At 57.6% G+C, this 22,852-nt stretch overlaps 1 protein-coding gene across 4 annotated transcripts in view; it reads right to left on the bottom strand.

The window, feature by feature from the left end:
* SLC52A2 (solute carrier family 52 member 2) overlaps window positions 1-22,852 on the bottom strand; it is a 129,440-nt gene that overhangs the window by 34,409 nt on the left and 72,179 nt on the right. For all 4 annotated transcript variants that reach the window (XM_040433728.1, XM_040433727.1, XM_040433725.1 and 1 more), the window contains 2 exons: window positions 4,471-4,604; window positions 1,855-2,713 (listed from right to left, as the gene is read on the bottom strand). In XM_040433728.1, coding sequence (XP_040289662.1) covers window positions 1,855-2,713; window positions 4,471-4,594 — 983 coding nt within the window. In that variant the 5' untranslated portion in view covers window positions 4,595-4,604. The remainder of the gene's footprint in view (window positions 1-1,854; window positions 2,714-4,470; window positions 4,605-22,852) is intronic.

Raw genomic sequence — 22,852 nt, 5'->3', positions numbered from 1 at the left:
TGATCAGACATGAGATCCACACCTTATACTACAGGAACATCTATTACTGCTGACAACCTGCCTGTATATCCTGTCTGAGAGGTAGTCACAGCCCCACCCCCTGCTGATGACATCACTGATATAATGACATGTGATCAGACATGAGATCACACCCCTTATACTACAGGAACATCTATTACTGCTGACAACCTGCCTGTATATCCTGTCTGAGAGGTAGTCACAGCCCCGCCCCCTGCTGATGACATCACTGATATACTGACATGTGATCAGACATGAGATCCACACCTTATACTACAGGAACATCTATTACTGCTGACAACCTGCCTGTATATCCTGTCTGAGAGGTAGTCACAGCCCCGCCCCCTGCTGATGACATCACTGATATAATGACATGTGATCAGACATGAGATCACACACCTTATACTACAGGAACATCTATTACTGCTGACAACCTGCCTGTATATCCTGTCTGAGAGGTAGTCACAGCCCCGCCCCCTGCTGATGACATCACTGATATAATGACATGTGATCAGACATGAGATCACACACCTTATACTACAGGAACATCTATTACTGCTGACAACCTGCCTGTATATCCTGTCTGAGAGGTAGTCACAGCCCCGCCCCCTGCTGATGACATCACTGATATAATGACATGTGATCAGACATGAGATCACACACCTTATACTACAGGAACATCTATTACTGCTGACAACCTGCCTGTATATCCTGTCTGAGAGGTAGTCACAGCCCCGCCCCCTGCTGATGACATCACTGATATAATGACATGTGATCAGACATGAGATCACACACCTTATACTACAGGAACATCTATTACTGCTGACAACCTGCCTGCATATCCTGTCTGAGAGGTTGTCACAGCCCCGCCCCCTGCTGATGACATCACTGATATAATGACATGTGATCAGACATGAGATCACACCCCTTATACTACAGGAACATCTATTACTGCTGACAACCTGCCTGTATATCCTGTCTGAGAGGTAGTCACAGCCCCGCCCCCTGCTGATGACATCACTGATATAATGACATGTGATCAGACATGAGATCACACACCTTATACTACAGGAACATCTATTACTGCTGACAACCTGCCTGTATATCCTGTCTGAGAGGTAGTCACAGCCCCGCCCCCTGCTGATGACATCACTGATATAATGACATGTGATCAGACTTGAGATCACACTCCTTATACTACAGGAACATCTATTACTGCTGACAACCTGTATATTATGTGTGAGAGGTTGTCACAGCCCCGCCCCCTGCTGATGACATCACTGATATAATGACATGTGATCAGACATGAGATCACACACCTTATACTACAGGAACATCTATTACTGCTGACAACCTGCCTGTGTATCCTGTCTGAGAGGTAGTCACAGCCCCGCCCCCTGCTGATGACATCACTGATATAATGACATGTGATCAGACATGAGATCACACCCCTTATACTACAGGAACATCTATTACTGCTGACAACCTGCCTGTATATCATGTCTGAGAGGTAGTCACAGCCCCGCCCCCTGCTGATGACATCACTGATATAATGACATGTGATCAGACATGAGATCCACACCTTATACTACAGGAACATCTATTACTGCTGACAACCTGCCTGTATATCATGTCTGAGAGGTAGTCACAGCCCCGCCCCCTGCTGATGACATCACTGATATAATGACATGTGATCAGACATGAGATCACACACCTTATACTACAGGAACATCTATTACTGCTGACAACCTGCCTGTGTATACTGTCTGAGAGGTAGTCACAGCCCCGCCCCCTGCTGATGACATCACACACATTACACCCCTCTCCTGGTCTCACCTGCATAGAGCAGCCATGGCGATGAAGCAGGCGACCGGGTTGGCGATGTTGCTGAGGACCACGGACAGGTGGTAGGCGTCCGCCCCGTAGGGCAGGCAGCTGTACGTCTGTACGGAGGGGAGGACGCCATTAGTCAGAGCATTGGACAGTCCCAGCAGGAGCAGCAGGTAGATGTTCCTGGAGGTCCAGAACGTTGGCCCCACAACCATGGTGGTGTCTTGTGGCTTCTCCTGCTCTGGTGACCTCAGGGGGTACGAGTCCTCGGAGCCATTACCATCCTGAGGAACACTGGAGCCCCCGAGTTCCTGCTCCGGCTCCTTCTTGACTCGTCGTCTCCAGAATATGAGGATGGAGAATGAGAGTGCAGAGACCACGAGGAGGGCGAAGAGACCCCAGAAGTAGGAGGAGGCGCTGAAGTTCTCCTGCATGTAGTGGGGGGCCGTGCCGTTCCCAAAGGTGTTGTTCCTGCACTCCAGCCGCCCCACGCCCTGGCCCAGCGCCATCACGCAGGGGAAGAGGGCGCTGAGGCCCTGGCCGATGAAGAAGCTGCGCACGTACTGCCCCGGGAAGCTGTACATGAAGGGCAGGAAGGTGACATTGGAGGTGCAGCAGCCGAGCGCCAGGAGGTACGCCAGCAGCAGGTACGGCACCGAGTGCAGCTCGCCCGCCACAACCACCTGCCGCTCCCAGAAGAGCGCCAGGAAGGCTGCAGACAGCAGGCTCAGGAGGTAGACCGAGCGGATCAGCCACGGCTCCGACAGACCACCAGGAGGACAGAAGCGGTGCGCCAGGGTGACGGCCAGGGGCCCGATGTTCCCGAAGGCGATGAGCACGGTGAGGTACGCCGGGAGGTTCCAGCCTGCGGGAGACAAGACAGAGAGAGTAACCCTGCAGAAAAGGGGCCACAGCGGTCCTTAGGCTCCAATTCACACGTCCGCAAATGGGTCCGCGGAACGGGTGCGGACCCATTCATTTTCTGTGGGGACGGAATGGATGCGGACAGTCGCCTCTCTTCGGGTCCGCAGCTCCACAAAAGATAGAACATGTCCTATTCTTGTCCGCAGCTGCCGGGCGGGTGTGTTGCGGATCTGCAATTTGCGGGTCCGCAACACACCACGGACGTGTGAATGGAGCCTTAATGTCAGGCCCTCAGAGAGTACACCGTGGCCGTACTGAGAGCAGCACCCTGACAACTGGGAGCGCAGCTCTGGAGGTGACTGGAGTATAAGACATGATGGAGATGGAGAAGTGTGACTGCAGCTCTGGAAGTGATTGGGGTATAAGACATGATGGAGAAGTGTGACTGCAGCTCTGGAGGTGACTGAAGTATGAGGCATGATTGAGACGTGTGAGTGCAGCTCTGGAGGTGACTGGAGTATAAGACATGATTTAGATGGAGAAGTGTGACTGCAGCTCCAAAGGTGATAGGAGTATGAGGCATGATGGAGACGTGTGACTGCAGCTATGGAGGTGACTGGAGTATAAGACATGATGGAGACGTGTGTCCGCAGCTCTAGAGGTGACTGGAGTATAAGACATGATGGAGATGTGTGACTGCAGCTCTGGAGGCGACTGGAGTATAAGAGATGATAGAGATGGAGACGTGTGACCGCAGATCTGGAAGTGACTGGAGACTAGGACATGATGGAGACGTGTGAATGCAGCTCTAGAGGTGATTGGAGAATAAGACATGATGTAGATGGAGAAGTGTGACTGCAGATCTGGAGGTGATTGGAGTATAAGACATGATGGAGACGTGTGACTGCAGCTCTGGAAATAACTGGAGTATAAGATATGATGTAGATGGAGATGTGTGACCGCAGATCTGGAAGTGACTGGAGTATAAGAGATGATGTAGATGGAGACGTGTGACTGCAGATCTGGAAGTGACTGGAGACTAGGACATGATGGAGACGTGTGACTGGAGGTGATTGGAGTATAAGACATGATGGAGACGTGTGACTGCAGCTCTGCAGGTGACTGGAGTACAAGACATGATGGAGACGTGTGACTGCAGCTCTGCAGGTGACTGGAGTACAAGACATGATGGAGACGTGTGACCGCAGTTGAGCGCTGTACGCTGCTGTCTCCTGAACTCCCATAGAAATAAATGGAGCGACCACGCACATGCCTGACCTGCCGCTCCGTCCATTTCAGGGGCCCCGTTCTTGTGATCTGTGGGGGTCTCAGAAGTAGGACCCCCACCAGTCTAATAGTTATCTCCTATCCACAGGGTAACGTGACTGTAATACTGATGTAGGCGGCTCATCCTGAGTCGCCATCTAGAGGCCCCGGGCAGAACAGCAGCTCCAGACCAGGATGTGAACTGCTGTTATAGTTCGGTATTTGCTGCGGCTGCAGAGACCCCCAATATTCCCCACCCCAACATAACACTGACAACAAGCAGGAAGCTGAGATATTGGGGGCTGTCTGCTAGGCCAACACGCTGTGTCAGATGAAGGGACATCGTGGTCCTTACCCCCGGAAATCTGCAGAATGACATCACCTGGGGGTCGATTTCCAAACCAGCCCTCAGCCAGCACCCCCCACACGACGGTCCATACAGGGACAATGGAGGACACCGCGGGGGAGGGGCTCGCAGATCCCTGTGCTCACCTTCTGGAAGATTTTTCACAACAACAGGAAGTTCCACCCACAAGGAGTTTACAGACACCCAGGAACCCATCCCGAAGAGGGCGACCAGGACATGGGTGAGAATCGAGTGGCCGGACACCTCCATGTTCTCTGCTCTGGAAGAGAAGACAGCAAGAGGACATCTATAGAGAGCAACTCCTGAAAAATGACCCCCCAATCTAAGCTGTGCCCCAGACCCTCAGCTCTAGAGACCCCCCAATCTAAGCTGTGCCCCAGACCCTCAGCTCTAGAGACCCCCCAATCTAAGCTGTGCCCCAGACCCTCAGCTCTAGAGACCCCCCACTCTAAGCTGTGCCCCAGACCCTCAGCTCTAGAGACCCCCCAATCTAAGCTGTGCCCCAGACCCTCAGCTCTAGAGACCCCCCAATCTAAGCTGTGCCCCAGACCCTCAGCTCTAGAGACCCCCCAATCTAAGCTGTGCCCCAGACCCTCAGCTCTAGAGACCCCCCAATCTAAGCTGTGCCCCAGACCCTCAGCTCTAGAGACCCCCCAATCTAAGCTGTGCCCCAGACCCTCAGCTCTAGAGACCCCCAATCTAAGCTGTGCCCCAGACCCTCAGCTCTAAAGACCCCCCAATCTAAGCTGTGCCCCAGACCCTCAGCTCTAGAGACCCCCCAATCTAAGCTGTGCCCCAGACCCTCAGCTCTAGAGACCCCCCAATCTAAGCTGTGCCCCAGACCCTCAGCTCTAGAGACCCCCAATCTAAGCTGTGCCCCAGACCCTCAGCTCTAGAGACCCCCCAATCTAAGCTGTGCCCCAGACCCTCAGCTCTAAAGACCCCCCAATCTAAGCTGAGCCCCAGACACTCAGCTCTAGAGACCCCCCAATCTAAGCTGTGCCCCAGACCCTCAGCTCTAGAGACCCCCCAATCTAAGCTGTGCCCCAGACCCTCAGCTCTAGAGAACCCCCAATCTAAGCTGTGCCCCAGACCCTCAGCTCTAGAGACCCCCCAATCTAAGCTGTGCCCCAGACCCTCACCTCCACAGAGCCCCCAATGTCAGCTGTGCCCCAGACCCTCAGCTCTAGACACCCCCCAATCTAAGCTGTGCCTCAGACCCTCAGCTCTAGAGACCCCGCAATCTAAGCTGTGCCCCAGACCCTCAGCTCTAGAGACTCCCCAATCTAAGCTGGGCCCCAGACCCTCAGCTCTAGAGACCCCCCAATCTAAGCTGTGCCCCAGACCCTCAGCTCTAGAGACCCCCCAATCTAAGCTGTGCCCCAGACCCTCAGCTCTAGAGACCCCCCAATCTAAGCTGTGCCCCAGACCCTCAGCTCTAGAGACCCCCCAATCTAAGCTGTGCCCCAGACCCTCAGCTCTAGAGACCCCCCAATCTAAGCTGTGCCCCAGACCCTCAGCTCTAGAGACCCCCCAATCTAAGCTGTGCCCCAGACCCTCAATCTAAGCTGTGCCCCAGACCCTCAGCTCTAAAGACCCCCCAATCTAAGCTGTGCCCCAGACCCTCAGCTCTAGAGACCCCCCAATCTAAGCTGTGCCCCAGACACTCAGCTCTAGACACCCCCCAATCTAAGCTGTGCCCCAGACCCTCATCTCTAGACACCCCCCAATCTAAGCTGTGCCCCAAACCCTCAGCTCTAGAGACCCCCCAATCTAAGCTGAGCCCCACACCCTCAGCTCTAAAGACACCCCAATCTAAGCTGTGCCCCAGACCCTCAGCTCTAGAGACCCCCCAATCTAAGCTGTGCCCCAGACCCTCACCTCCACAGAGCCCCCAATGTCAGCTGTGCCCCAGACCCTCAGCTCTAGAGACCCCCCAATCTAAGCTGTGCCCCAGACCACCAGCTCTAGAGACCCCCCAATCTAAGCTGTGCCCCAGACACTCAGCTCTAGACACCCCCCAATCTAAGCTGTGCCCCAGACCCTCAGCTCTAGAGACCCCCCAATCTAAGCTGTACCCCAGACCCTCACCTCCACAGAGCCCCCAATGTCAGCTGTGCCCCAGACCCTCAGCTCTAGACACCCCCCCAATCTAAGCTGTGCCCCAGACCCTCAGCTCTAGAGACCCACCAATCTAAGCTGTGCCCCAGACCCTCAGCTCTAGAGACCCACCTATCTAAGCTGTGCCCCAGATCCTCAGCTCTAGAGACCCCCCAATCTAAGCTGTGCCCCAGACCCTCAGCTCTAGAGACCCCCCAATCTAAGCTGTGCCCCAGATCCTCAGCTCTAGAGACCCCCCAATCTAAGCTGTGCCCCAGACCCTCAGCTCTAGAGACCCCCCAATCTAAGCTGAGCCCCAGACCCTCAGCTCTAGAGACCCCCCAATCTAAGCTGTGCCCCAGACCCTGAATCTAAGCTGTGCCCCAGACCCTCAGCTCTAAAGACCTCCCAATCTAAGCTGTGCCCTAGACCCTCAGCTCTAGAGACCCCCCAATCTAAGCTGTGCCCCAGACCCTCACCTCCACAGAGCCCCAAATGTCAGCTGTGCCCCAGACCCTCAGCTCTAGAGACCCCCCAATCTAAGCTGTGCCCCAGACCGTCAACTCTAGAGACCCCCAATCTAAGCTGTGCCCCAGACCCTCAGCTCTAGAGACCCCCCAATCTAAGCTGTACCCCAGACCCTCAGCTCTAGAGACCCCCCAATCTAAGATGTGCCCCAGACACTCAGCTCTAGAGACCCCCCAATCTAAGCTGTGCCCCAGACCCTCAGCTCTAGAGACCCCCCAATCTAAGCTGTGCCCCAGACCCTCAGCTCTAGAGACCCCCCAATCTAAGCTGTGCCCCAGACCCTCAGCTCTAGAGACCCCCCAATCTAAGCTGTGCCCCAGACCCTCAGCTCTAGAGACCCCCCAATCTAAGCTGTGCCCCAGACCCTCAGCTCTAGAGACCCCCCAATCTAAGCTGTGCCCCAGACCCTCCGCTCTAGAGACCTCCCAATCTAAGCTGTGCCCCAGACCCTCAGCTCTAGAGACCCCCCAATCTAAGCTGTGCCCCAGACCCTCAGCTCTAGAGACCCCCCAATCTAAGCTGTGCCCCAGACCCTCAGCTCTATAGACCCCCCAATCTAAGATGTGCCCCAGACCCTCACCTCCACAGAGCCCCCAATGTCAGCTGTGCCCCAGACCCTCAGCTCTAGAGACCCCCCAATCTAAGCTGTGCCCCAGACCCTCAGCTCTAGAGACCCCCCAATCTAAGCTGTGCCCCAGACCCTCAGCTCTAGAGACCCCCCAATCTAAGCTGTGCCCCAGACCCTCAGCTCTAGAGACCCCCCAATCTAAGCTGTGCCCCAGACCCTCAGCTCTAGAGACCCCCCAATCTAAGCTGTGCCCCAGACCCTTAGCTCTAGAGACCCCTTATTATAAGCTGTGCCCCAGACCCTCAGCTCTAGAGACCCCCCAATCTAAGCTGTGCCCCAGACCCTAAGCTCTAGAGACCCCCCAATCTAAGCTGTGCCCCAGACCGTCAACTCTAGAGACCCCCAATCTAAGTTGTGCCCCAGACCCTCAGCTCTAGAGACCCCCCAATCTAAGCTGTGCCCCAGACCCTCAGCTCTAGAGACCCCCCACTATAAGCTGTGCCCCAGACCCTCAGCTCTAGAGACCCCCCAATCTAAGCTGTGCCCCAGACCCTCACCTCCACAGAGCCCCCAATGTCAGCTGTGCCCCAGACACTCAGCTCTAGACACCCCCCAATCTAAGCTGTGCCCCAGACCCTCATCTCTAGACACCCCCCAATCTAAGCAGTGCCCCAAACCCTCAGCTCTAGAGACCCCCCAATCTAAGCTGAGCCCCACACCCTCAGCTCTAAACACCCCCCAATCTAAGCTGTGCCCCAGACCCTCAGCTCTAGAGACACCCCAATCTAAGCTGTGCCCCAGACCCTCAGCTCTAGACACCTCCCAATTTAAGCTGTGCCCCAGACCCTCACCTCCACAGAGCTCCCAATGTCAGCTGTGCCCCAGACACTCAGCTCTAGACACCCCCCAATCTAAGCTGTGCCCCAGACCCTCATCTCTAGACACCCCCCAATCTAAGCTGTGCCCCAGACCCTCAGCTCTAGAGACCTCCCAATATAAGCTGTGCCCCAGACCCTCAGCTCTAGAGACCCCCCAATCTAAGCTGTGCCCCAGACCCTCAGCTCTAGAGACCCCCCAATCTAAGCTGTGCCCCAGAACCTCAATCTAAGCTGTGCCCCAGACCCTCAGCTCTAAAGACCCCCCAATCTTAGCTGTGCCCCAGACCCTCAGCTCTAGAGACCCCCCAATCTAAGCTGTGCCCCAGACCCTCACCTCCACAGAGCCCCCAATGTCAGCTGGGCCCCAGACCCTCAGCTCTAGAGACCCCCCAATCTAAGCTGTGCCCCAGACCCTCAGCTCTAGAGACCCCCCAATCTAAGCTGTGCCCCAGACCCTCAGCTCTAGAGACCCCCCAATCTAAGCTGTGCCCCAGACCCTCAGCTCTAGAGACCCCCCAATCTAAGCTGTGCCCCAGACCCTCAGCTCTAGAGACCTCCCAATCTAAGCTGTGCCCCAGACCCTCAGCTCTAGAGACCCCCCAATCTAAGCTGTGCCCCAGACCCTCAGCTCTAGAGACCCCCCAATCTAAGCTGTGCCCCAGAACCTCAATCTAAGCTGTGCCCCAGACCCTCAGCTCTAAAGACCCCCCAATCTAAGCTGTGCCCCAGACCCTCAGCTCTAGAGACCCCCCAATCTAAGCTGTGCCCCAGACCCTCACCTCCACAGAGCCCCCAATGTCAGCTGTGCCCCAGACACTCAGCTCTAGACACCCCCCAATCTAAGCTGTGCCCCAGACCCTCAGCTCTAGAGACCCCCCAATCTAAGCTGAGCCCCAGACCCTCAGCTCTAGAGACCCCCCAATCTAAGCTGTGCCCCAGACCCTCACCTCCACAGAGCCCCCATTGTCAGCTGTGCACCAGACCCTCAGCTCTAGACACCCCCCAATCTAAGCTGTGCCCCAGACCCTCAGCTCTAGAGACCCCCCAATCTAAGCTGTACCCCAGACCCTCACCTCCACAGAGCCCCCAATGTCAGCTGTGCCCCAGACCCTCAGCTCTAGACACCCCCCCAATCTAATCTGTGCCCCAGACCCTCAGCTCTAGAGACCCACCAATCTAAGCTGTGCCCCAGACCCTCAGCTCTAGAGACCCCCCAATCTAAGCTGTGCCCCAGACCCTCAGCTCTAGAGACCCCCGAATCTAAGCTGTGCCCCAGACCCTCAGCTCTAGAGACCCCCCAATCTAATCTGTGCCCCAGATCCTCGGCTCTAGAGACCCCCCAATCTAAGCTGTGCCCCAGACCCTCAGCTCTAGAGACCCCCCAATCTAAGCTGTGCCCCAGACCCTCAGCTCTAAAGACCCCCCAATCTAAGCTGTTCCCCAGACCCTCAGCTCTAAAGACCCCCCAATCTAAGCTGTGCCCCAGACCACCAGCTCTAGAGACCCCCCAATCTAAGCTGAGCCCCAGACCCTCAGCTCTAAAGACCCCCCAATCTAAGCTGTGCCCCAGACCCTCAGCTCTAGAGACCCCCCAATCTAAGCTGTGCCCCAGACCCTCACCTCCACAGAGCCCCCAATGTCAGCTGTGCCCCAGACCCTCAGCTCTAGACACCCCCCAATCTAAGCTGTGCCCCAGACCCTCAGCTCTAGAGACCGCCCAATCTAAGCTGTGCCCCAGACCCTCAATCTAAGCTGTGCCCCAGACCCTCAGCTCTAAAGACCCCCCAATCTAAGCTGTGCCCCAGACCCTCAGCTCTAGAGACCCCCCAATCTAAGCTGTGCCCCAGACCCTCACCTCCACAGAGCCCCCAATGTCAGCTGTGCCCCAGACCCTCAGCTCTAGAGACCCCCCAATCTAAGCTGTGCCCCAGACCCTCAGCTCTAGAGACCCCTCAATCGAAGCTGTGCCCCAGACCCTCAGCTCTAGAGACCCCCCAATCTAAGCTGTGCCCCAGACCCTCAGCTCTAGAGACCCCCCAATCTAAGCTGAGCCCCAGACCCTCAGCTCTAGAGACCCCCCATTCTAAGCTGTGCCCCAGACCCTCAGCTCTAGAGACCCCCCAATCTAAGCTGTGCCCCAGACCCTAAGCTCTAGAGACCCCCCAATCTAAGCTGTGCCCCAGACCGTCAACTCTAGAGACCCCCAATCTAAGTTGTGCCCCAGACCCTCAGCTCTAGAGACCCCCCAATCTAAGCTGTGCCCCAGACCCTCAGCTCTAGAGACCCCCCACTATAAGCTGTGCCCCAGACCCTCAGCTCTAGAGACCCCCCAATCTAAGCTGTGCCCCAGACCCTCACCTCCACAGAGCCCCCAATGTCAGCTGTGCCCCAGACACTCAGCTCTAGACACCCCCCAATCTAAGCTGTGCCCCAGACCCTCATCTCTAGACACCCCCCAATCTAAGCTGTGCCCCAAACCCTCAGCTCTAGAGACCCCCCAATCTAAGCTGAGCCCCACACCCTCAGCTCTAAACACCCCCCAATCTAAGCTGTGCCCCAGACCCTCAGCTCTAGAGACCCCCCAATCTAAGCTGTGCCCCAGACCCTCAGCTCTAGAGACCCCCCAATCTAAGCTGAGCCCCAGACCCTCAGCTCTAGAGACACCCCAATCTAAGCTGTGCCCCAGACCCTCAGCTCTAGAGACCCCCCAATCTAAGCTGTGCCCCAGACCCTCACCTCCACAGAGCCCCCAATGTCAGCTGTGCCCCAGACCCTCACCTCCACAGAGCCCCCATTGTCAGCTGTGCACCAGACCCTCAGCTCTAGACACCTCCCAATTTAAGCTGTGCCCCAGACCCTCACCTCCACAGAGCCCCCAATGTCAGCTGTGCCCCAGACCCTCAGCTCTAGAGACCCCCCAATCTAAGCTGTGCCCCAGACCCTCAGCTCTAGAGACCCCCCAATCTAAGCTGTGCCCTAGACCCTCAGCTCTAGAGACCCCCCAATCTAAGCTGTGCCCCAGACCCTCAGCTCTAAAGACCCCCCAATCTAAGCTGTGCCCCAGACCCTCAGCTCTAAAGACCCCCCAATCTAAGCTGTGCCCCAGACCCCCAGCTCTAGAGACCCCCCAATCTAAGCTGAGCCCCAGACCCTCAGCTCTAGAGACCGCCCAATCTAAGCTGTGCCCCAGACCCTCAGCTCTAAAGAACCCCAATCTAAGCTGTTCCCCAGACCCTCAGCTCTAGAGACCCCCCAATCTAAGCTGTGCCCCAGACCCTCACCTCCACAGAGCCCCCAATGTCAGCTGTGCCCCAGACCCTCAGCTCTAGAGACCCCCCAATCTAAGCTGTGCCCCAGACCCTCAGCTCTAGAGACCCCTCAATCGAAGCTGTGCCCCAGACCCTCAGCTCTAGAGACCCCCCAATCTAAGCTGTGCCCCAGACCCTCAGCTCTAGAGACCCCCCAATCTAAGCTGAGCCCCAGACCCTCAGCTCTAGAGACCCCCCATTCTAAGCTGTGCCCCAGACCCTCAGCTCTAGAGACCCCCCAATCTAAGCTGTGCCCCAGACCCTAAGCTCTAGAGACCCCCCAATCTAAGCTGTGCCCCAGACCGTCAACTCTAGAGACCCCCAATCTAAGCTGTGCCCCAGACACTCAGCTCTAGAGACCCCCCAATCTAAGCTGTACCCCAGACCCTCAGCTCTAGAGACCCCCCAATCTAAGCTGTGCCCCAGACCCTCAGCTCTAGAGACCCCCCAATCTAAGCTGTGCCCCAGACCCTCAGCTCTAGAGACCCCCCAATCTAAGCTGTGCCCCAGACCCTCAGCTCTAGAGACCCCCCAATCTAAGCTGTGCCCCAGACCCTCAGCTCTAGAGACCCCCCAATCTAAGCTGTGCCCCAGACCCTCAGCTCTAGAGACCCCCCCATCTAAGCTGTGCCCCAGACCCTCAGCTCTAGAGACCCCCCAATCTAAGCTGTGCCCCAGACCCTCAGCTCTAGAGACCCCCCAATCTAAGCTGTGCCCCAGACCCTCAGCTCTAGAGACCCCCCAATTTAAGATGTGCCCCAGACCCTCAGCTCTAGAGACCCCCCAATCTAAGCTGTGCCCCAGACCCTCAGCTCTAGAGACCCCCCCAATCTAAGCTGTGCCCCAGACCCTCAGCTCTAGAGACCCCCCCAATCTAAGCTGTGCCCCAGACCCTCAGCTCTAGAGACCCCCCAATCTAAGCTGTGACCCAGACCCTCAGCTCTAGAGACCCCCCAATCTAAGCTGTGCCCCAGACCCTCAGCTCTAGAGACCCCCCAATCTAAGCTGTGCCCCAGACCCTCAGCTCTAGAGACCCCCCAATCTAAGCTGTGCCCCAGACCCTCAGCTCTAGAGACCCCCCAATCTAAGCTGTGCCCCAGACCCTCAGCTCTAGAGACCCCCCAATCTAAGCTGTGCCCCAGACCCTCAGCTCTAAAGACCCACCAATCTAAGCTGTGCCCCAGACCCTCAGCTCTAGAGACCCCCCAATCTAAGCTGTGCCCCAGACCCTCAGCTCTAGAGACCCCCCAATCTAAGCTGTGCCCAGGACCCTCAGCTCTAAAGAACCCCCAATCTAAGCTGTGCCCGAGACCCTCAGCTCTAGAGACCTCCCAATCTAAGCTGTGCCCCAGACCCTCAGCTCTAGAGACCCTTCAATCTAAGCTGTGCCCCAGACGCTCAGCTCTAGAGACCCCTCAATCTAAGCTGTGCCCCAGACCCAAAGCTCTAGAGACCCCCAATCTAAGCTGTGCCCCAGACCCTCAGCTCTAGAGACCCCCCAATCTAAGCTGTGCCCCAGACCCTCACCTCCACAGAGCCCCCAATGTCAGCTGTGCCCCAGACCCTCAGCTCTAGACACCCCCGAATCTAAGCTGTGCCCCAAACCCTCAGCTCTAGAGACCCCCCAATCTAAGCTGTGCCCCAGAGCCTCAGCTCTAGAGACCCCCCAATCTAAGCTGTGCCCCAGACCCTCAGCTCTAGAGACCCCCCCAATCTAAGCTGTGCCCCAGACCCTCAGCTCTAAAGACTCCCCAATCTAAGCTGTGCCCCAGACCCTCAGCTCTAGAGACCCCCCAATCTAAGCTGTGCCCCAGACCCTCAGCTCTAGAGACCCCCCAATCTAAGCTGTGCCCCAGACCCTCAGCTCTAGAGACCCCCCAATCTAAGCTGTGCCCCAGACCCTCAGCTCTAGAGACCCCCCAATCTAAGCTGTGCCCCAGACCCTCAGCTCTAGAGACCCCCCAATCTAAGCTGTGCCCCAGACCCTCAGCTCTAGAGACCCCCCAATCTAAGCTGTGCCCCAGACCCTCAGCTCTAGAGACCCCCCAATCTAAGCTGTGCCCCAGACCCTCAGCTCTAGAGACCCCCCAATCTAAGCTGTGCCCCAGACCCTCACCTCCACAGAGCCCCCAATGTCAGCTGTGCCCCAGACCCTCAGCTCTAGACACCCCCCAATCTAAGCTGTGCCCCAGACCCTCAGCTCTAGAGACCCTGCAATCTAAGCTGTGCCCCAGACCCTCAGCTCTAGAGACCCCCCAATCTAAGCTGGGCCCCAGACCCTCAGCTCTAGAGACCCCCCAATCTAAGCTGTGCCCCAGACCCTCAATCTAAGCTGTGCCCCAGACCCTCAGCTCTAAAGACCCCCCAATCTAAGCTGTGCCCCAGACCCTCAGCTCTAGAGACCCCCCAATCTAAGCTGTGCCCCAGACCCTCACCTCCACAGAGCCCCCAATGTCAGCTGGGCCCCAGACCCTCAGCTCTAGAGACCCCCCAATCTAAGCTGTGCCCCAGACCCTCAGCTCTAGAGACCCCCCAATCTAAGCTGTGCCCCAGACCCTCAGCTCTAGAGACCCCCCAATCTAAGCTGTGCCCCAGACCCTCAGCTCTAGAGACCCCCCAATCTAAGCTGTGCCCCAGACCCTCAGCTCTAGAGACCTCCCAATCTAAGCTGTGCCCCAGACCCTCAGCTCTAGAGACCCCCCAATCTAAGCTGTGCCCCAGACCCTCAGCTCTAGAGACCCCCCAATCTAAGCTGTGCCCCAGAACCTCAATCTAAGCTGTGCCCCAGACCCTTAGCTCTAAAGACCCCCCAATCTAAGCTGTGCCCCAGACCCTCAGCTCTAGAGACCCCCCAATCTAAGCTGTGCCCCAGACCCTCACCTCCACAGAGCCCCCAATGTCAGCTGTGCCCCAGACCCTCAGCTCTAGACACCCCCCAATCTAAGCTGTGCCCCAGACCCTCAGCTCTAGAGACCCCCCAATCTAAGCTGTGCCCCAGACCCTCAGCTCTAGAGACCCCCCAATCTAAGCTGTGCCCCAGACCCTCACCTCCACAGAGCCCCCATTGTCAGCTGTGCACCAGACCCTCAGCTCTAGACACCCCCCAATCTAAGCTGTGCCCCAGACCCTCAGCTCTAGAGACCCCCCAATCTAAGCTGTACCCCAGACCCTCACCTCCACAGAGCCCCCAATGTCAGCTGTGCCCCAGACCCTCAGCTCTAGACACCCCCCCAATCTAAGCTGTGCCCCAGACCCTCAGCTCTAGAGACCCACCAATCTAAGCTGTGCCCCAGACCCTCAGCTCTAGAGACCCACCTATCTAAGCTGTGCCCCAGACCCTCAGCTCTAGAGACCCCCCAATCTAAGCTGTGCCCCAGACCCTCAGCTCTAGAGACCCCCGAATCTAAGCTGTGCCCCAGACCCTCGGCTCTAGAGACCCCCCAATCTAATCTGTGCCCCAGATCCTCGGCTCTAGAGACCCCCCAATCTAAGCTGTGCCCCAGACCCTCAGCTCTAGAGACCCCCCAATCTAAGCTGTGCTCCAGACCCTCAGCTCTAAAGACCCCCCAATCTAAGCTGTTCCCCAGACCATCAGCTCTAAAGACCCCCCAATCTAAGCTGTGCCCCAGACCACCAGCTCTAGAGACCCCCCAATCTAAGCTGAGCCCCAGACCCTCAGCTCTAGAGACCCCCCAATCTAAGCTGTGCCCCAGACCCTCAGCTCTAGAGACCCCCCAATCTAAGCTGTGCCCCAGACCCTCACCTCCACAGAGCCCCCAATGTCAGCTGTGCCCCAGACCCTCAGCTCTAGACACCCCCCAATCTAAGCTGTGCCCCAGACCCTCAGCTCTAGAGACCCCCCAATCTAAGCTGTGCCCCAGACCCTCAATCTAAGCTGTGCCCCAGACCCTCAGCTCTAAAGACCCCCCAATCTAAGCTGTGCCCCAGACCCTCAGCTCTAGAGACCCCCCAATCTAAGCTGTGCCCCAGACCCTCACCTCCACAGAGCCCCCAATGTCAGCTGTGCCCCAGACCCTCAGCTCTAGAGACCCCCCAATCTAAGCTGTGCCCCAGACCCTCAGCTCTAGAGACCCCTCAATCTAAGCTGTGCCCCAGACCCTCAGCTCTAGAGACCCCCCAATCTAAGCTGTGCCCCAGACCCTCAGCTCTAGAGACCCCCCAATCTAAGCTGAGCCCCAGACCCTCAGCTCTAGAGACCCCCCATTCTAAGCTGTGCCCCAGACCCTCAGCTCTAGAGACCCCCCAATCTAAGCTGTGCCCCAGACCCTAAGCTCTAGAGACCCACCAATCTAAGCTGTGCCCCAGACCCTCAGCTCTAGAGACCCACCTATCTAAGCTGTGCCCCAGACCCTCAGCTCTAGAGACCCCCCAATCTAAGCTGTGCCCCAGACCCTCAGCTCTAGAGACCCCCGAATCTAAGCTGTGCCCCAGACCCTCAGCTCTAGAGACCCCCCAATCTAATCTGTGCCCCAGATCCTCGGCTCTAGAGACCCCCCAATCTAAGCTGTGCCCCAGACCCTCAGCTCTAGAGACCCCCCAATCTAAGCTGTGCCCCAGACCCTCAGCTCTAAAGACCCCCCAATCTAAGCTGTTCCCCAGACCCTCAGCTCTAGAGACCCCCCAATCTAAGCTGTGCCCCAGACCACCAGCTCTAGAGACCCCCCAATCTAAGCTGAGCCCCAGACCCTCAGCTCTAAAGACCCCCCAATCTAAGCTGTGCCCCAGACCCTCAGCTCTAGAGACCCCCCAATCTAAGCTGTGCCCCAGACCCTCACCTCCACAGAGCCCCCAATGTCAGCTGTGCCCCAGACCCTCAGCTCTAGAGACCCCCCAATCTAAGCTGTGCCCCAGACCCTCAGCTCTAGAGACCGCCCAATCTAAGCTGTGCCCCAGACCCTCAATCTAAGCTGTGCCCCAGACCCTCAGCTCTAAAGACCCCCCAATCTAAGCTGTGCCCCAGACCCTCAGCTCTAGAGACCCCCCAATCTAAGCTGTGCCCCAGACCCTCACCTCCACAGAGCCCCCAATCTCAGCTGTGCCCCAGACCCTCAGCTCTAGAGACCCCCCAATCTAAGCTGTGCCCCAGACCCTCAGCTCTAGAGACCCCTCAATCGAAGCTGTGCCCCAGACCCTCAGCTCTAGAGACCCCCCAATCTAAGCTGTGCCCCAGACCCTCAGCTCTAGAGACCCCCCAATCTAAGCTGTGCCCCAGACCCTCAGCTCTAGAGACCCCCCATTCTAAGCTGTGCCCCAGACCCTCAGCTCTAGAGACCCCCCAATCTAAGCTGTGCCCCAGACCCTAAGCTCTAGAGACCCCCCAATCTAAGCTGTGCCCCAGACCGTCAACTCTAGAGACCCCCAATCTAAGTTGTGCCCCAGACCCTCAGCTCTAGAGACCCCCCAATCTAAGCTGTGCCCCAGACCCTCAGCTCTAGAGACCCCCCACTCTAAGCTGTGCCCCAGACCCTCAGCTCTAGAGACCCCCCAATCTAAGCTGTGCCCCAGACCCTCACCTCCACAGAGCCCCCAATGTCAGCTGTGCCCCAGACACTCAGCTCTAGACACCCCCCAATCTAAGCTGTGCCCCAGACCCTCATCTCTAGACACCCCCCAATCTAAGCTGTGCCCCAAACCCTCAGCTCTAGAGACCCCCCAATCTAAGCTGAGCCCCACACCCTCAGCTCTAAACACCCCCCAATCTAAGCTGTGCCCCAGACCCTCAGCTCTAGAGACCCCCCAATCTAAGCTGTGCCCCAGACCCTCAGCTCTAGAGACCCCCCAATCTAAGCTGAGCCCCAGACCCTCAGCTCTAGAGACCCCCCAATCTAAGCTGTGCCCCAGACCCTCAGCTCTAGAGACCCCCCAATCTAAGCTGTGCCCCAGACCCTCACCTCCACAGAGCCCCCAATGTCAGCTGTGCCCCAGACCCTCACCTCCACAGAGCCCCCATTGTCAGCTGTGCACCAGACCCTCAGCTCTAGACACCTCCCAATTTAAGCTGTGCCCCAGACCCTCACCTCCACAGAGCCCCCAATGTCAGCTGTGCCCCAGACCCTCAGCTCTAGAGACCCCCCAATCTAAGCTGTGCCCCAGACCCTCAGCTCTAGAGACCCCCCAATCTAAGCTGTGCCCCAGACCCTCAGCTCTAGAGACCCCCCAATCTAAGCTGTGCCCCAGACCCTCAGCTCTAAAGACCCCCCAATCTAAGCTGTGCCCCAGACCCTCAGCTCTAAAGACCCCCCAATCTAAGCTGTGCCCCAGACCACCAGCTCTAGAGACCCCCCAATCTAAGCTGAGCCCCAGACCCTCAGCTCTAGAGACCGCCCAATCTAAGCTGTGCCCCAGACCCTCAGCTCTAAAGAACCCCAATCTAAGCTGTTCCCCAGACCCTCAGCTCTAGAGACCCCCCAATCTAAGCTGTGCCCCAGACCCTCACCTCCACAGAGCCCCCAATGTCAGCTGTGCCCCAGACCCTCAGCTCTAGAGACCCCCCAATCTAAGCTGTGCCCCAGACCCTCAGCTCTAGAGACCCCTCAATCGAAGCTGTGCCCCAGACCCTCAGCTCTAGAGACCCCCCAATCTAAGCTGTGCCCCAGACCCTCAGCTCTAGAGACCCCCCAATCTAAGCTGAGCCCCAGACCCTCAGCTCTAGAGACCCCCCATTCTAAGCTGTGCCCCAGACCCTCAGCTCTAGAGACCCCCCAATCTAAGCTGTGCCCCAGACCCTAAGCTCTAGAGACCCCCCAATCTAAGCTGTGCCCCAGACCGTCAACTCTAGAGACCCCCAATCTAAGCTGTGCCCCAGACACTCAGCTCTAGAGACCCCCCAATCTAAGCTGTACCCCAGACCCTCAGCTCTAGAGACCCCCCAATCTAAGCTGTGCCCCAGACCCTCAGCTCTAGAGACCCCCCAATCTAAGCTGTGCCCCAGACCCTCAGCTCTAGAGACCCCCCAAACTAAGCTGTGCCCCAGACCCTCAGCTCTAGAGACCCCCCAATCTAAGCTGTGCCCCAGACCCTCAGCTCTAGAGACCCCCCAATCTAAGCTGTGCCCCAGACCCTCAGCTCTAGAGACCCCCCAATCTAAGCTGTGCCCCAGACCCTCAGCTCTAGAGACCCCCCAATCTAAGCTGTGCCCCAGACCCTCAGCTCTAGAGACCCCCCAATCTAAGCTGTGCCCCAGACCCTCAGCTCTAGAGACCCCCCAATCTAAGATGTGCCCCAGACCCTCAGCTCTAGAGACCCCCCAATCTAAGCTGTGCCCCAGACCCTCAGCTCTAGAGACCCCCCCAATCTAAGCTGTGCCCCAGACCCTCAGCTCTAGAGACCCCCCCAATCTAAGCTGTGCCCCAGACCCTCAGCTCTAGAGACCCCCCAATCTAAGCTGTGACCCAGACCCTCAGCTCTAGAGACCCCCCAATCTAAGCTGTGCCCCAGACCCTCAGCTCTAGAGACCCCCCAATCTAAGCTGTGCCCCAGACCCTCAGCTCTAGAGACCCCCCAATCTAAGCTGTGCCCCAGACCCTCAGCTCTAGAGACCTCCCAATCTAAGCTGTGCCCCAGACCCTCAGCTCTAAAGACCCACCAATCTAAGCTGTGCCCCAGACCCTCAGCTCTAGAGACCCCCCAATCTAAGCTGTGCCCCAGACCCTCAGCTCTAGAGACCCCCCAATCTAAGCTGTGCCCAGGACCCTCAGCTCTAAAGACCCCCCAATCTAAGCTGTGCCCGAGACCCTCAGCTCTAGAGACCTCCCAATCTAAGCTGTGCCCCAGACCCTCAGCTCTAGAGACCCTTCAATCTAAGCTGTGCCCCAGACGCTCAGCTCTAGAGACCCCTCAATCTAAGCTGTGCCCCAGACCCAAAGCTCTAGAGACCCCTAATCTAAGCTGTGCCCCAGACCCTCAGCTCTAGAGACCCCCCAATCTAAGCTGTGCCCCAGACCCTCACCTCCACAGAGCCCCCAATGTCAGCTGTGCCCCAGACCCTCAGCTCTAGACACCCCCGAATCTAAGCTGTGCCCCAAACCCTCAGCTCTAGAGACCCCCCAATCTAAGCTGTGCCCCAGAGCCTCAGCTCTAGAGACCCCCCAATCTAAGCTGTGCCCCAGACCCTCAGCTCTAGAGACCCCCCCAATCTAAGCTGTGCCCCAGACCCTCAGCTCTAAAGACTCCCCAATCTAAGCTGTGCCCCAGACCCTCAGCTCTAGAGACCCCCCAATCTAAGCTGTGCCCCAGACCCTCAGCTCTAGAGACCCCCCAATCTAAGCTGTGCCCCAGACCCTCAGCTCTAGAGACCCCCCAATCTAAGCTGTGCCCCAGACCCTCAGCTCTAGAGACCCCCCAATCTAAGCTGTGCCCCAGACCCTCAGCTCTAGAGACCCCCCAATCTAAGCTGTGCCCCAGACCCTCAGCTCTAGAGACCCCCCAATCTAAGCTGTGCCCCAGACCCTCAGCTCTAGAGACCCCCCAATCTAAGCTGTGCCCCAGACCCTCAGCTCTAGAGACCCCCCAATCTAAGCTGTGCCCCAGACCCTCACCTCCACAGAGCCCCCAATGTCAGCTGTGCCCCAGACCCTCAGCTCTAGACACCCCCCAATCTAAGCTGTGCCCCAGACCCTCAGCTCTAGAGACCCCGCAATCTAAGCTGTGCCCCAGACCCTCAGCTCTAGAGACCCCCCAATCTAAGCTGGGCCCCAGACCCTCAGCTCTAGAGACCCCCCAATCTAAGCTGTGCCCCAGAATCTAAGCTGTGCCCCAGACCCTCAGCTCTAAAGACCCCCCAATCTAAGCTGTGCCCCAGACCCTCAGCTCTAGAGACCCCCCAATCTAAGCTGTGCCCCAGACCCTCACCTCCACAGAGCCCCCAATGTCAGCTGGGCCCCAGACCCTCAGCTCTAGAGACCCCCCAATCTAAGCTGTGCCCCAGACCCTCAGCTCTAGAGACCCCCCAATCTAAGCTGTGCCCCAGACCCTCAGCTCTAGAGACCCCCCAATCTAAGCTGTGCCCCAGACCCTCAGCTCTAGAGACCCCCCAATCTAAGCTGTGCCCCAGACCCTCAGCTCTAGAGACCCCCCAATCTAAGCTGTGCCCCAGACCCTCAGCTCTAGAGACCCCCCAATTTAAGATGTGCCCCAGACCCTCAGCTCTAGAGACCCCCCAATCTAAGCTGTGCCCCAGACCCTCAGCTCTAGAGACCCCCCCAATCTAAGCTGTGCCCCAGACCCTCAGCTCTAGAGACCCCCCCAATCTAAGCTGTGCCCCAGACCCTCAGCTCTAGAGACCCCCCAATCTAAGCTGTGACCCAGACCCTCAGCTCTAGAGACCCCCCAATCTAAGCTGTGCCCCAGACCCTCAGCTCTAGAGACCCCCCAATCTAAGCTGTGCCCCAGACCCTCAGCTCTAGAGACCCCCCAATCTAAGCTGTGCCCCAGACCCTCAGCTCTAGAGACCCCCCAATCTAAGCTGTGCCCCAGACCCTCAGCTCTAAAGACCCACCAATCTAAGCTGTGCCCCAGACCCTCAGCTCTAGAGACCCCCCAATCTAAGCTGTGCCCCAGACCCTCAGCTCTAGAGACCCCCCAATCTAAGCTGTGCCCAGGACCCTCAGCTCTAAAGACCCCCCAATCTAAGCTGTGCCCGAGACCCTCAGCTCTAGAGACCTCCCAATCTAAGCTGTGCCCCAGACCCTCAGCTCTAGAGACCCTTCAATCTAAGCTGTGCCCCAGACGCTCAGCTCTAGAGACCCCTCAATCTAAGCTGTGCCCCAGACCCAAAGCTCTAGAGACCCCCAATCTAAGCTGTGCCCCAGACCCTCAGCTCTAGAGACCCCCCAATCTAAGCTGTGCCCCAGACCCTCACCTCCACAGAGCCCCCAATGTCAGCTGTGCCCCAGACCCTCAGCTCTAGACACCCCCGAATCTAAGCTGTGCCCCAGACCCTCAGCTCTAGAGACCCCCCAATCTAAGCTGTGCCCCAGACCCTCAGCTCTAGAGACCCCCCAATCTAAGCTGTGCCCCAGACCCTCAGCTCTAGAGACCCCCCCAATCTAAGCTGTGCCCCAGACCCTCAGCTCTAAAGACCCCCCAATCTAAGCTGTGCCCCAGACCCTCAGCTCTAGAGGCCCCCCAATCTAAGCTGTGCCCCAGACCCTCAGCTCTAGAGACCCCCCAATCTAAGCTGTGCCCCAGACCCTCAGCTCTAGAGACCCCCCAATCTAAGCTGTGCCCCAGACCCTCAGCTCTAGAGACCCCCCAATCTAAGCTGTGCCCCAGACCCTCAGCTCTAGAGACCCCCCAATCTAAGCTGTGCCCCAGACCCTCAGCTCTAGAGACCCCCCAATCTAAGCTGTGCCCCAGACCCTCAGCTCTAGAGACCCCCCAATCTAAGCTGTGCCCCAGACCCTCAGCTCTAGAGACCCCCCAATCTAAGCTGTGCCCCAGACCCTCACCTCCACAGAGCCCCCAATGTCAGCTGTGCCCCAGACCCTCAGCTCTAGACACCCCCCAATCTAAGCTGTGCCCCAGACCCTCAGCTCTAGAGACCCCCCAATCTAAGCTGTGCCCCAGACCCTCAGCTCTAGAGACCCCCCAATCTAAGCTGGGCCCCAGACCCTCAGCTCTAGAGACCCCCCAATCTAAGCTGTGCCCCAGAACCTCAATCTAAGCTGTGCCCCAGACCCTCAGCTCTAAAGACCCCCCAATCTAAGCTGTGCCCCAGACCCTCAGCTCTAGAGACCCCCCAATCTAAGCTGTGCCCCAGACCCTCACCTCCACAGAGCCCCCAATGTCAGCTGTGCCCCAGACCCTCAGCTCTAGAGACCCCCCAATCTAAGCTGTGCCCCAGACCCTCAGCTCTAGAGACCCCCCAATCTAAGCTGTGCCCCAGACCCTCAGCTCTAGAGACCCCCCAATCTAAGCTGTGCCCCAGACCCTCAGCTCTAGAGACCCCCCAATCTAAGCTGTGCCCCAGACCCTCAGCTCTAGAGACCTCCCAATCTAAGCTGTGCCCCAGACCCTCAGCTCTAGAGACCCCCCAATCTAAGCTGTGCCCCAGACCCTCAGCTCTAGAGACCCCCCAATCTAAGCTGTGCCCCAGAACCTCAAT

The sequence above is a fragment of the Bufo bufo genome, chromosome 5, assembly GCF_905171765.1.
Source record: "Bufo bufo chromosome 5, aBufBuf1.1, whole genome shotgun sequence".
Classification (NCBI taxonomy): Eukaryota; Metazoa; Chordata; class Amphibia; order Anura; family Bufonidae; genus Bufo; species Bufo bufo.
This window is presented reverse-complemented; position numbering and strand designations above follow the sequence as displayed.